The sequence below is a fragment of the Lissotriton helveticus genome, chromosome 3_1, assembly GCF_964261635.1.
Source record: "Lissotriton helveticus chromosome 3_1, aLisHel1.1, whole genome shotgun sequence".
NCBI lineage: Eukaryota > Metazoa > Chordata > Amphibia > Caudata > Salamandridae > Lissotriton > Lissotriton helveticus.
This window is the reverse complement of record NC_136061.1, coordinates 633,659,752-633,674,127: the sequence shown is the minus strand read 5'-3', so window position 1 is coordinate 633,674,127 and position 14,376 is coordinate 633,659,752. Positions and strand designations below refer to the sequence as shown.

General features: G+C 47.0%; 1 protein-coding gene across 1 annotated transcript in view; it reads right to left on the bottom strand.

Annotated features, from left to right (window-relative positions):
* Positions 1–611: 611 nt before the first annotated feature.
* The window catches only part of TINAGL1 (tubulointerstitial nephritis antigen like 1), a 158,499-nt gene continuing 144,734 nt past the window's right edge, over positions 612–14,376 (bottom strand). The window contains exons 11-12 of the mRNA XM_078680640.1: positions 6,533–6,578; positions 612–5,302 (exon numbers count right to left, since the gene is read on the bottom strand). Coding sequence (XP_078536766.1) covers positions 5,159–5,302; positions 6,533–6,578 — 190 coding nt within the window. The 3' untranslated portion in view covers positions 612–5,158. The remainder of the gene's footprint in view (positions 5,303–6,532; positions 6,579–14,376) is intronic.

The window sequence follows — 14,376 nt, the reverse complement described above, 5'->3', positions numbered from 1 at the left end:
AAATGCCATTTTGTCACCTTCATGTGTGCTGCAAGAGGCAGCGCACATGAAAGTGACAGAATGGCATTTTAGGATTGTTTACGTGCAGGAAGGGACACCTTCCTACACATAAACAATCCTCCCCTGCATGCAGGCACCATTGCACGCTCGTGCAAGGGTGCCTGCGTTGGCGCTAATTTGCTCAACGTAGAGCCATCACAGGGGGAAACGCAAGGCCGCACCACATACTTGCAAATATGGTGCAGCCTTGCTTTTCAGAAATGGCGGAAGGCGGCGTTAAGCCAAGAAGGCTAACGCCGCGCTCCACCACTTGCTTGTACATATCCTCCCATGGTCTCTGTGCTGCTCTGAAATTTCATTTTGAGTGTCGGGTCACTTAGTTGAACGTCTATTCATGGGGAAAAGTAAGTGGCTTTTTATTACCACTAAACTGTGTTGGAATTGAGCCGGCATTCTGAAAACTAAAATGTATGTACCTGATGCCAAGTTTGTACCCCATGTGTTATTCTTTTCCCTCCAGTGCCCACCCGCCTCCCTCAGGCACAATGACACACTGTTCTCTTGGGACGCCGGAGCAGCCACGCAGTAAATGACTCACAGATAACATCTCAGATCGTTAAATAGAAAATATTTATATCACTTAAATACAATCCGGATATATGCACAGTTTCCCAGGCAATTTAAGGGGCGCTGGGCCCTTCAGCATGCGGTGAATGCCGTGCGGGTCTCAGGGTGGTCGGTCGGGCTCCAGGAGATATTCAAACATTAACCAGGGGCTGGGGCGACCCCAGGGCTTTTAGCACCAAACAGAAGAGACGCTTGAAAGGGAAGCTGGGCGCTATGTAAAGAGGACAGGCGCCTGTGACTTTACAGAACACGTTTTCACGAGGCCACGGGCATTTCGCAATAAGAGTGTGCGTATGGGGAACAGGCAATGGTGTGGGAGTCTGCAGACAGGACTGGGGTCCAGCTAGTAGGGCTCGCACTGAGAGTACCGGGGCCCGAAGCACCGCCAACGGGCCTGGATGGGAAGTGCGTCCTGGTCCACACCGGTTCGGTGGAGATGAGGCCGAGGGCCGTGTACGAGGGCCGCAGCCAGGACAGTGGGCCCATCCGAAGGCAGAGTCAGCTTCCAGGGCGAGGGCCCGCACCAATGGCCAGCTCTCGTATATCTGCACAAGCATGCCGCCGTCGAGCACGTGCCTCCAGGGGGAATTCTCTGGCCAGGTGGTTTTCGATGTTGCGGTGTGAGACGGAGCTATCAGATGGAGGGGGTCGGTGCGTGGTCAGACCTGCCCTACACTGTCCTGACACGGCTGCTTTACACCCCTGCTTCGAGAAGAGTGTAGAGTGTGAGCAAGTTAATTTACAGAGCAAATCAAATCTTCACGGCTAATTTAAGTGGTTTTTGGTGTGTTTAATAGAATCTTCATCGAATGCTGCAACAAGTCTGCTTTTGTGCTTTGTCTGATAACGATCGATCACGGCTGGGGACATTGTAATGTGTTCCCCACCCCGACCCCTTCGAGGCCTACCCAAGTGTTATGATAAATGTGCCGTCCCCTCACAAAAACAATTTCCAGACTTGACATGCAGGTGTCCAGTGTGGGAGTAATGAGCCTGGATCCTCCAGACGAAAAGGAAGTGAAGGGAACACATCCAAGGGCGTAAACCCCATAGCACAGTGTGCCTTCCATACTTAGATGGACGTTGTGAAGAGGCTCTAGAAGTTTCTAGAGGTCAAGTGTCCTTGTGTCTGACAGTCATGCAACGAAAAACGATGACTCCCCATCGCAAAATGAGATGGCCAGTGTGCTCCCCGAGTACCCCATATCACACAGATAGTTATGTGGCCCTCTTGATGAGTCTGGGGCACCTTGGCGGGTTCCACCCCGCCTGCGTTACCCCACTGTTGTCTGACACAAGCTCTGATAATGAAAAAAATATCTTCTGTAGCTCTTTCCGTCAGAGGAGGATGAGTACACCGAAAATTAAATTAAGGACAGCTGTGAAAGGAAGGGGTCCCTGGCATTCTGCGCCATGAAACGATTTTCTCACACGCCAGCACCTCTGTCATTTAGCACTTTAGAAGCCCAATCTTGCCCCCTGGCCGAGGACGATGACATGAGTCCCCTCCTCAGTCTGTTCATTCTGCTAACCTGGCTGTGGATTGTGGGACTTTTATTATGCGTGCTGGGGTAGAGGGTGTTTAATTCTGTGTATCTTAAATTCAATGGCTGCAGCTTAGCGCTTCGCCTTCCTGTGCAAGGTTCACAGGAAAAAAACACAACACTAAGCAAAAAATACAGACATTGCACACCCAGTAACAATGGAGGCCGGAGCCTAGCTGGGATTAGGGGGAAAACTGTCCAACACAAAGCCCAGAGAATGAAAACACAGCTGACCACGGCTGAATAAGCCAGACCTTCTGGTGTCAGCAGAAACCCATGGTAGCTACTAATAACACCTCTCCGCAGGCACCAGTGCTTGGGAGGGGTATGGCGGGTGTTCATTGGCCTTCAGCTAGCCAAGGTACTTGTTGCTCAGCTCCTGTTGATAGTCACGAAGGACAAGTACCAGGTTCAGCCCTGGTTTGTGTCAGCACTAGACTTTCTGCCAATCTTCTGGCTCTGGTAGCAATGGGGTTGGTAGGCTGCTTTACTTGCCTCCTCCCAGGGGATGGCGAAGATAATGACCAAAGAAGGACACACACAGTCGGTCTTCTTCTGGTCTTTCAGTATTGACATCATGCAAGATGATTATCCTCCCATAAACATGTCCAAGGATGAATGCAGACAGCCAGTCTTCTGCTGCCCTGTAGCCACTGGCACCATTTGCCAAGAGCACACCCTGAAGACCATTGTCAAAGAAAGATAGAGAGTCAGTCTTCTACTGCCATGTAAGCACTGGCACCAAACACCAAGAGCTCATCCGCAAGATCATGTTCAAAGAAGGAGAGTCGGTCAGTCTTCGGGTATCCTATGGAAGCTCACATCATACAAGAAGAGGCAAACCTGAGGAGTGTGTATTAAAAAGGATGAAAGCAATCTTCTGTTTCCCCTTCACGGCTGACATCATACAGCAGTATTTGTGGTGTCCAATACACATGTTGCCATTTCAAGCAGGGGTGCTTCGCTGTATGGGGCATATGAGGCCAATAGAATTCTTTCTACAGTGGTATAAGATTTGCACCCGGTCCAGGCTGGGGAAAACCCCGATGTGCTGACACTGCAGACAGTCTTGCCTACACTGAGAGCCTTTTGTCCAGGTGCAGCAATAATGGTCCTCGAAAGTAACACCTTGGTCATTACATGAGCTCAGCTTCCCCTGAGAATAGCCACAGTGAACATAGGTACAGTGTTCAGATACCATGAACTCTAAGATACCTGTACAGGCAGATGCCATATAACGAGGGGTAAATTACCTATTCGCACGTGGAGAGTGTTTTAGGGTCAGAGTGTACTTGGTCAAGGGAAAATGCTAAGCTCACCATAGTGTAGGTTGCACTTGTCCAAGAAGCACTTGATGGGCAGTAAAATATCAGCAAAATATCAATAAACCCCTCCTCGCCATGCATGCCTCACTTAATTAACCCTTAGGTCTAAGGACCACACCTATCTTCAGTGGTGAGGGCAGGGTCTTTTAGCGTAGAGAGTGATTTATATCTAGGAAAGGCATTTTCAAAAGCAAAGAGCATTTTATATCAGAAAAAGGGAAGTGCTTGCTTATTATTTCTAATCAAGCAGACTGATTCTGTTGACAAGGTTGGTAATGCAAGCATGTGGCATCACACAATTCAGATCAAAGTTATGAAAGCACATGTATCATGTGGGTGAATAATGCCGCAAAGATGGCGCTACAGGAGTAGTCCATAAACAAGGTTCTCGAGGGTGATAATTAAGCTTCTAACATCAAGTATGGTAATGCAAAGCAATGACTTTACATTTATAGGATGCAGCTAATGGCACGAGGAGTTTAGGGAAGCAGGGAACGCGGATGACATCACTGATGTGTTAATGCAACATGATGACATCAAACTTTTACTTGGGTGATGACACCAGAAGAATCCTACTTCGAATAATGGCATAAACGAAATGGGGATGGAGGCCGATGACAGCATGTGCATGGGAACAGGAAATGCAGGCTGACAATATCACAAGTCTAGAGATGCGGGCTGAGGCAATCACTAATGTGCAAATGCAGGGAGCTGACATCACAATAATTATACTTGGGCTGATGAAATCACAAATATTAGAATGCAGCATCACAACATCACCACAATCATACTTGGGCTAGTGTTAGCAGGAGCCTTACTGCAGGCAGGCAACATCACTGGTCTGTGTGGCCGAAGGCTAGTGGCATAACTAGCATCCTACTGTTGCTGATGACATCACAAGCATGGGAGAGCAACCTCATGACACTACAAGCTTGGGTAAGTAGGCTGATAACATTATGCATGCAGTCTATTGGTCGATGACATGACCAATGTGAGATTACAGGGTGATGACATCACAAAATAGCAAGACATGCTGATAAGGTAAGGGATGTGGAACTGTGGCAAATTCATCACTAGTGTAAGGCTAGCTAATGATACCACTAATATGGGGCTTCACACTGATGATATTAGAGGAATCATATATATGCTGATGTCTTCGAAAGGAACATACTTTGTCTCTTGATGTCACATGTGTGAGATACCAAGCTAAAGACACCACACATATATGCAACAGCATGAATACACCCCTAGCGCGGGCCTGTAAGCAGCGTCCACATGTGGGAGCTTGAGGATGATAACAGCAGTCTGGAATGGAGGCAGATGGCATAAAACATCTGGGTCTGTTAGCAATGCCCACACACATGTGGGACTGATGACATTACAGGGATCTGACCAAAGACTGAAGTCACAGGAGCGGAACTGCAAGCAGCCAATGCCATAGTACACACTGTTGGCATCTAGCAACTGCCTGCGACCTTTCTGAGGAAAGACCTTTTTTGATGGTACAAAGCCCTAAAATTGCAGCCTTTGGTTCACACATGCCACCTTTCTTAAGGCCCTATCAGTCATGTGTAGAGTGTCCAATCAGCATCACGGATCACAGTCTATGGTGTGTAGAGTCCATGGGTGTTTCAAGGGAACACCATCCCTCTGCATAGAGGCTCACTTCCTGCGTTTCATGTCCTCCATGCTGACGTGTCCCCAAACGCCAACCACAAACGCTTCAATGTCACACTCATTGCTGCCACGTGCGATGCGGAAGTAGCCTCGCTCGCCCCAGTCTTTGCCCCAAGAGTTGGCTGCAAGCTGTTGGAAAGAACAACTGTGATTTAGTAACCAAGCATAAGCAACATGCATCCTAAACCTAGGTACACTTTATGACACAGATGATGTCACAATTCAAACTACTTAATGGCCTTTTACCCAGCTTTAGTATTGGAACTAATAGTCACTGCACTGTAAGATTAATAGTAGATTTAAAATAGGCTCTGTATTAGTAAAGAAGTCTTAATAGGCACTGTATTGATACTGGTTAATTTAGTACCTGAAGGACTATTACATCTTAATTTAAAAAGCACTATATCTTTGAAGGCTGCTTTCATATGAACTAATAGTTAATTTTGATTTAACAGACAAGATATTGTTTTATTGGAAGTTGATTTTACATAGGCACTAAATTATGAAAGGTGGGGTTAACCAAGCTACTCCATTAATAAAGATGGATATTACCAAGACACTATGTTATTAAAGGTGGCATTGTCCTAGGCATGGTTTTATTGTAAGATGGATTTGCACAAGGTACTTTTATATTTTGGGTGACTTTAACTTATACCTGCATTACTTGAGGTACTTAAAACTGCATTGCTTAAGTTGAATTGCACAAGTTTTATGCTGTCACGTAGATTTAAAACATGTTGGATAGATATAGGGGAGGTTTAAACTAGATGCTGAATTGTTGCGGTGGATTTATTGTAGGTACAATATTATTTATGGTGAATTTAGAAGTACTACATTATTACAGATAGAATGACCAAGTACTGGATTGTTAAGAGTGAATTTAACATGAGTACTGGTTAATGAATATTGGATTTAACAGAGAGTTCTTTTAATGGTGAATTTCAACTTGATATAGTCTAAAAAATATGGATTTATCATGAGTATTGGTTCAAAGGAAAATGTAATGTATGCCAGTAGCGGCCCGTGGAGGGAGTTCCGTGGGGCAGTGAGGTGGGGCGGGAGAGGGGCAGGGAGGGGGGTAGTAAACACCAGAATATGGATGAACGGAGGTAAGTAAACATTTAAATAAATTCAATGAATTTCGTTGCGCGCGCTGCATTGCATTTTGCGATGCAGCACACGCAGCTAGATTTGTTTTATTTATTTAAATGTTTACTTGCCTCTGTTCATTCATATTCCAGTGTTTACTACGCCCCACCCTGCCCCTCCCCCGCCCCACCTCACCGCCCCACGGAACTCCCTCCACGGGCCGCTAGCGATGTATGCACTTCATGGTATAAACTTAAAAGCAAAACTCACCCAGTATTTCTGTGCCAGTCCATCACGATTGCGTTCTTCACCCCACCTTCATCAGAAAAGACAAGGGGAATACATCAGTTTATTCTTGTTTGATTAAAGGAAAACGAAGACGCACCCTGAAACTCTCTTCTCAAATCTATATGTTTGTCCGAGAGATATATAAATGTGATCATATCTTCAAACCCATATGAGTGTCATCAAATTATCAAGGCCACAGTTTTGTATAATAGACATGGTAGACTTATCAAATATATTTGTCAGTTAAACATCTATAAGTATCAGGGACCAAGTATCGAATGTGCAACTCTATATAAAGGAAATGTATAATATACACCTCTGCATACGAGCAATTAAAAAAACACACATCCATAGAAGGGAGATATCAAATGTATGACTTTCTGCATGGGAGAAATGGAATGTTGTTACGTTATTTTATGTTATATTGGTTTTATAGCGCGCACTAATACTCCAGGGTGTCCTGGTGCGAGGTAAAAACAGAAACCTGATGGAATCGGCCATTTAATATGCCTGCTTAAAGAGGGATGTTTTGAGCTGCTTTTTAAAAAGTATAAGGCTCTGGATATTGCGCAATGGCAAAGGAATCGAGTTCCAAAGGGAAGCAGCCTTCACAGACAAAGACTGGCCCACCTACCCGCATTCTGCGGAAACGTGGGATCACCGTCTGTCTCAAAGAGGCAGAACGCAGTAGTCAGTTAGGTGTATAGAGGGAGAAGCGCTTCCTCAGATACAGTGGTCCAAGACCGTGTAAAGCTCAGTGAGCCAGAACGAGAGCCGTAAATTGCACTCTCTGCACCATGGAGATGCTGTTTAACACTAGACCACCTTCCAGAGATGTTAAACAGGAGCCTAGCCATGGCGTTCTGTATAATCTGAATCTTATTAAGTCGGTACCCCAGGATACCCACGTACAGAGCATTGGCGTAGTCAATGCGAGACAGAATAAGCGCCCGCAAAACCGTCTCTCTAGCCGACCTTGGGAGCAACGGAAAGAACCTTCTCAGAGCTTTAAGGGTGCTAAAACAAACTCCAGTAAGTTTCTTGATCTACACCCTAAAGCGCAGATCCTCCTCAAACCAGACCCCAAGATTTTTAGCTGGGGCGCCCACAGAGTTGGGGCGAGGATAATCCAAGGGCCATAAGTACTCCCTAAAAGCGGGCGGAAACTGGCCAAATAGAAGGATCTCGGACTTGTCCTCATTGCACTTGAGTTGTGCCTACGCGAACCAGCCAAATACAGCAGAAAGACAGTTACACGCCAGGTCTGTGGAGAGGTCAGAGTTTTCCCACGTGAAAAGAAGCTGGGTATCGTCTGCATGTGCAATTGTTTTTGCACTAAGTTTCTCAGCCAAGGCAATCAGAGGGGTCAGATAGATATTAAAAAGCAGAGGGTTCAAAGTGGAGCCCTGAGGGACCCCAGTGAGCATTTTGTTGGCCGAGGAGGCACATGGGGGCATCCAAACTTGTTGGGAGCGATCTTCCAGAAAGGATTTGACCCAATCCCAGGTGGCGCCCACAATGCCTATATTGGACAGGGGGGCAAGGAGTAGATGGTGAGGCACCGTATCGAAGGCGGCAGAGAGGTCAAGTAAAATCAAGGCCGCTCTGCCGCCCGCATCCAGATACTCTCTTATCGCCTCCGCCAACTCTACTAGAGCGGTCTCCGTGCTTTAGGTTGCCCGGAAACCAGACTGCGACAGATGGAGGAGGCCAGAGGACTCTACATAGGCATCAAGCTGCTGAAAAACCACCTTCTCGCAAACCTTTGCCAGAGCCGGCAGCAGAGATATAGGGCGATAACTGACCAGTTTGTGGACGCGTCGAGAGAAGGTTTCTTCAAAAGAGGCAGAAGTTTAGCCTACTTCCAGCTCCCTGGAACCATAGCGGTCTATAAGGATAGATTGACAATGCTATTAACATCTGGATAGACCACTTGTGCGACCCCGGCCAGTACTCTGGCCGGGCAGAGGTCATACGGAGACCCTGATTTAAGAGATTTAAGGATGGTCAGGGTATCAGACCCGGCTATAGGCTCAAAGTTCCTAAGCAGAGGGGAGAGCGGAAGAGGTATAGAAAGGGAAGGGGGGAGATGGACACTCGGTGCAGCATCCCCCGGTCCCAAACTATTTTGAATGATCTGGACCTTCGCAACAAAAAAAGCAGACAGCTCCTCACACCATTGATCGGAAATAGGCAAGGCCATATGTTGGGAAGCTGGTGACAAAAAGCTACTCACAATAGCAAAAATCTCCTTGCCATTGTTATTCACCTTTGCAATCCGATCAGCATAAAAAAACCTTTTTGCCTCTCTAATAGCTTCATAGTATTCTCTCTGCGCTAAGTGGAGAGCCTTTTTAGCCCGCGGACAATAATGCTGCCACCAGCAGTGTTCCAGGGGTTTACAAGCCAATTTAAGGTCTCTAAGGGTGCCTGAATACCATGGCTTGGAAGTTGGAAGGAGTAGGTCTTGGTTGCCTAGTAGAAGGAGGTTTTTGCACCTTGCAGACTCCTTGGTTAATCCAAGAGGAAAAACTATCTACAGCATCCTCGAGGTCCGAGGTATGGCGCATACCTCGGACCTCGAGGATGCTGTAGATAGTTCTCCAAGGACTCAAGGACGCAAGGACTCTAGAAAGGGCCAAAATGTCAATCTTCCGACCCGGAATGGTATTTGCAGGGGTAATAGAGGAAGGCTGCTTCCCTGTAAACCAGGAAAATTGTATCAGATGGTGATCTGACCAAGTCACCCGTAGGGGCTCATCCACCTACAGGGCAAAGGTGGAACACACCAGGTCAATAACATGTCCACCTTGGTGGGAAGGTAACTTATCCCACTATGTAAGGTGGGCCAAATCAAACAAATCCGTTAGCTCCCTAGCACCTACAGAATCAGGGCAGTCTACATGGATATCAAAGTCACCCAAGAATAAAAATTTCGAGAAGCGAAGGGTACCAGGAATGATAACATCATCCAAGGCCCTCAAGAAAGAGCCAGGGGGTCCAGAGGGCAGGTAAAGCAATATCCCACCCAGTGTAAAATGGGAAGAGATAATGATGGAAAAATCCAATGCCTCCCCCTCCACTAAACCAGCAGTGGTCTCGCACAAGAAGGACCACGCCTCCCGATACATCACCGCAATCCCCCCTCCTCTCCCCGATACACGATCTAATCTTGCAATTTTAAAACCAGGAGGGACAGCCAGCTCGATCACCAGGGCACAAGATTCCTGGAGCCAGGTTTCAGTAATAAATAGCAGATCTAAACGTCCATCTGAAAGGATGTCACAAATGTCGGAAGCATGCTTGACCATAGAGCGGGCATTAATAAGCGCTGCCCTAACTCAATTGTCATTCTCACTGCCTGGGGCCATATCAGGCATGAAGCGGATGATTCCTACAAATGGTGATTACATGTCCCATTGGTGTTGTAGGTTAAAATATAGAAGACACCCAGAGTCAGAAACCACCCTGTGGACCGGCGACAGCTGGAGAACAGGTAAAAATGAGCGACAGGAAGCGAGAAAGGGAGAGGTACTAGATAGAACAAGAGAACTAAAACAAAGTTTTGTTCTATATATTTTACAGACAAACACATGAGACAGAGCCCTGAGGAGAACCCGAAAATTGGTGTCATTGGGTTCGAAACGCGTCGGCAAATATAGGAGAATCGACATTAGCTGTCCCATACACCAATGAATTTTGTTGTGGTGCATTAAGCTTTTTTTCATATGAATTTGTTGTTGATTGAACCTTTAGAAAAACGTGACTTTGTCCAATTGTGGTGTTATCAAAAAACACCCTATGAGAATCAGTTGTTTGTAGGTAAAATTGGATATGAATTGTATATAGATGTTTTTTATGTGTAAAGTGTACGAATTGTTTTGTATTTATGTGGAAAGTATAAATTGTATATTGTGTTTTTCTCGCATATGAATATATCTGAATGATGAGAATTACAAAATAAAGAGGTATAAATAAAGGGTACCTTACAAACTATAAGTAAGATTAGTTTGTTTTTCCTCAATCTAGAGGTCAAAAAAAGAAGCGTGTAGTTGGTAATTTTGTCTATTTTCACATTATCAGGCACCCTGGCACAAAAACGAAACTGACATACGAGACAGATCCGGTGTAAACATTGCAGTACGCCCCACTTCTCCCCACCACCACACTTTGCCTTATCTAGAACCAGGAGTTCTGATCTGCTATAAGACCTCCTGCCTCCCAACTCTAAAAGAGCAATATCAAGTCTTTACCACTTTGTAAGGACTATATCAAAGCAACCCCTCTGTATGAGGGACAGCTGAGATCAACAAATCTATGTTTATACACAAGGCCCATTCTAAAATGTAGAAAAATCAATACCCGATTTCCACTAGATTGCACTTCCTCCTATAAAGTTGCTGTCCATTTGAGTAGAAGGCCACACAGTTTGGGATCACTTGCAAACAATAAGGTTTCCCCCATCTGAAGGGCCGAATATCTATTACGAAATTAGTATGCCTTCTATACTGTACAGATGTGGAGGCTGAGAAACCAAAAATATGGAAATACACCACCCCAGTCATATTCTTTCGCGTCCAGTACTTTAGAAAAAAAACAACATACACACATTTGCAGCCCTTATCTCACTGTCCAGGACCTCTATAAGGCCCTCCTGTTACAACACTGCATGTGTGGCCGGTGGCCCCATGTTTAAAGGACAAACGCTCCTTGATTTCCACCTCGGCACTCTGCATGACTCACATGTAGTAGTGATGTAGTTGCATCCACCGATGATTCAACTAAGGCCATCATCTGCTCTATTCCATTTTAACCATTCTCTTCACCACAGTGATGCCTTTCTTCACATTCTCCAGTTTGTCTCCAATTCTATCAAATCCCTCTTGCCTTTCAGCAATTTAGAGACAATACAATCTCCACAAATCTCCACTCTCCTCTTCCTGGAAGTTTCTCTTGTACCGTAACTGAAAAAAACGTGTTTGTCCCACTTCTGCCATTTTCCGAATATCTCTCCATTGTATAGTCTTGCAACACAATGCACTGTCATCACTCAGCGGGAGATCTCAGATATCTTTCTGAATACGCGATACAAGAAATATATTAACTCTAAACTTCAGCATCAGAAAGTGGGAGCACTGGCGGGAAGCCATTGATCAATCCAAAGCATGCTTCACTTTCAAATGTGAACTTCACAGCCAATGAGAAGAAGGTACAAGAAAACATGCAGGAGGGAGAACGAAACATGTCTACTGGAATGGGAACTGTGTTTTCTGATTCAGGGTTTCTATTTTACAGAAGTGTTTTTTTCCGGATAGGATAGAACTCTCCTCCTTGTGTAGCGTGGAGGGGGGGGGTAAGGTGCTAATACTGAGGAGAAGATTACAGTATCTATGTGAATTGCACGTGTTCTGAACAACTACTGTGTTTTCAAGGTGCCAACCACAGGTATGCCCCAATGATGAAGGAAGTTGGGGGGCCTAAGGGACCTCTATCTTGTGCTAAACTGTGTCTTCATAAAGGACACAATCTATGCAACATATATTACATGCAACAGGGGTTTAACTTGCCTGCTTGCTGCTTCCTTCTTACCGATCCTCCTGGTCGCGTCTCTCCTGCCGCCGGCAGAACAGTAAGCAGCCTGGAGGCACCCAGGCTCCCCTGAGCAAATCACAACGCAGCAATGCAGCTTCATGATTGGTCTGAGCGTTATGGTGCGGTGCTCAGACAAGGCATGGGGGCCTGGGCATGGTCTCTACCCAGACTGTAATGCAGCCTGGTGGAGAAGAGAGACAGTCATTGCGCACTTGGGAGTGGGGCAAACCACTCCTCGGCTGCTCTGTCAGCCCCTCCCACCTCGTCTCGGAAAGCTGACGTTAAACAAAAAGGAAAAAATAAAATTATGATAACTGAGTTTTTATCATTTTTTAGGGCTCGGACTCCTCCCCACTGAAAGTGGGAGGAGTTTCGAGATCCTAATGTTAAAGAAGAGAAAAAAGAAGTATCTCCTAGGGCTTTGGCGAGACAAATTCCACACATTCCTTAGCGTGTTCTGTCATCTGGCCAGTGATTCGTCTTCGTTGTGTTGTCGTTTTAATAGGCTTGAAGTGATAGGGTAAATGTAGTTTTGTTCCGCCATTTTGGGCATTTTTCGTTCGTGCTCGCGCAAAGAAGTACATTAATTATAATTAGGAGCTGTCAGGGTGGCCGTGTAATGCATTCCAGATGGTGTGCGCGCGTTCACCATCTAGCAGTGTGTTTGTCTGGCGCGCGTCCTCCTCACGTGCACACAGGCATAGACGCCGTACGGATTACACCGGGGCCTTCCGGGAGCTTTGGTTTCACTTCAGAGGACGTAGGAGGAGGCCTGGGAGCGGCGACGGAACCTGGAGCGGCGGAGCTCCGTGCTGAAAGGTAAGGGGCCCCCCACGTCACAGAGGCGAAGACACCCGTCTCTCCAGCTAACGTCGTAGTGCCTCCTCCTCTGTGAGAGGTCTGTGACTCTGCCTGGCGCCCCCTTCGGACAGTTAATGGGACTGGGAAGGTCCCAGGAGGGGTCGGGGGTGGGAGGCAGATTCTCCTGTTAATTTGGGGACGGGGTGAGAGTGGAACAAGGTCAGTTCAGCTCCCCGCTCACCCATAGACAATCGGCGCGGTCTGCATTGCGCAATCGCTACCCGCCCCAGGCGGCCAGTGTCACCCCTCTTGGCCCTCCGCAGTGGTCTGTGTTTGGAAGGGATCTGGTCTCCGGCTATGACAGTGCCGGGGAGTGATTGTGCCTGTGTATTCCTTTGACGCGAGGGGCCGTGAAGTATTGTTTAAGGAAGGGGGTCTAGACTCTACCACCCCTTTACAGCTGTGCAACCCCAGTCAGTGACAGTTCTCCTCGCGGGGTGCTGACAGCTCCCCTAAACCCTCCTGGAAAGGTCTGGCCTGATAAGCAGCCTGGGCAGCGCCGGCCGCATCCTCCGCGGTAGGGCGGGGCCTGAGTCGCTGGCTGCCGGGATGGGCCACCGGGGCGTCCTGTATTCTCCCACCCCCTTCTAGGAAGGGCTAGGGCCCATACATCCACCGCCATTTTGTAGAGAAGAGGCGGAGCCGGGAGGGGTCACCGGTCAGAGAGTTGCCTCATTTCCACATTGTGGCCGGCAGTGACTGTGCTGGGCCTTGCGTTTTATAGACAGCCCTGTGTGTGGTCTGCTTAATGTATCTTCAACTGCCTGCGAAAGCCTGTGTGTTCCAAGTAGTTTACTGCATGTGGGGACTAGTGTTTTCCGTAGGAACGTATGTACTGTTTATGGTTATAGTGTTATTGTCTATTAGAATATGCTTTACATCAGCGTGGCTGCCTTTGTTGCCTTTACATACGCGCGTGCTTTAAGTGCTGACTTGCGCTGCTTATGTGTTGTATGTACTTGAATCCTTTGTGCTGACCGGAACTGCTTATGCATTTAATGCCAATGTGGACATCGTAAGCTGTCATGGATACTGAGATCTCTTTATGGCGAATCTCAGGTTTGATCAGAATTTGGCAAAACTATCCAACGTGCATGTCTTCTTGTGTTAGTTCGTGTAACCAGGAGAGTTTGGATAAAGCGGGAGCTGGTCTGCCGCTCTCTGGCTCACCCCCCGTCTTTCTTTTCGCCTCGGAAACCCGCCCGAGTTGGGGACGAGCGTCGGCGCCCGCGAAGGAACCAGGACGAGCAGCAATGGAGGCGGCGGAAGCGCTGGAGGAAGGGGTAATGCGTGTTACTTTATGCCGCTGAGTGTTTCACTGATTTGTGTCGGAAATGCTTGAAAATAGTATTAGGACAAGTTGTGCACGCCGC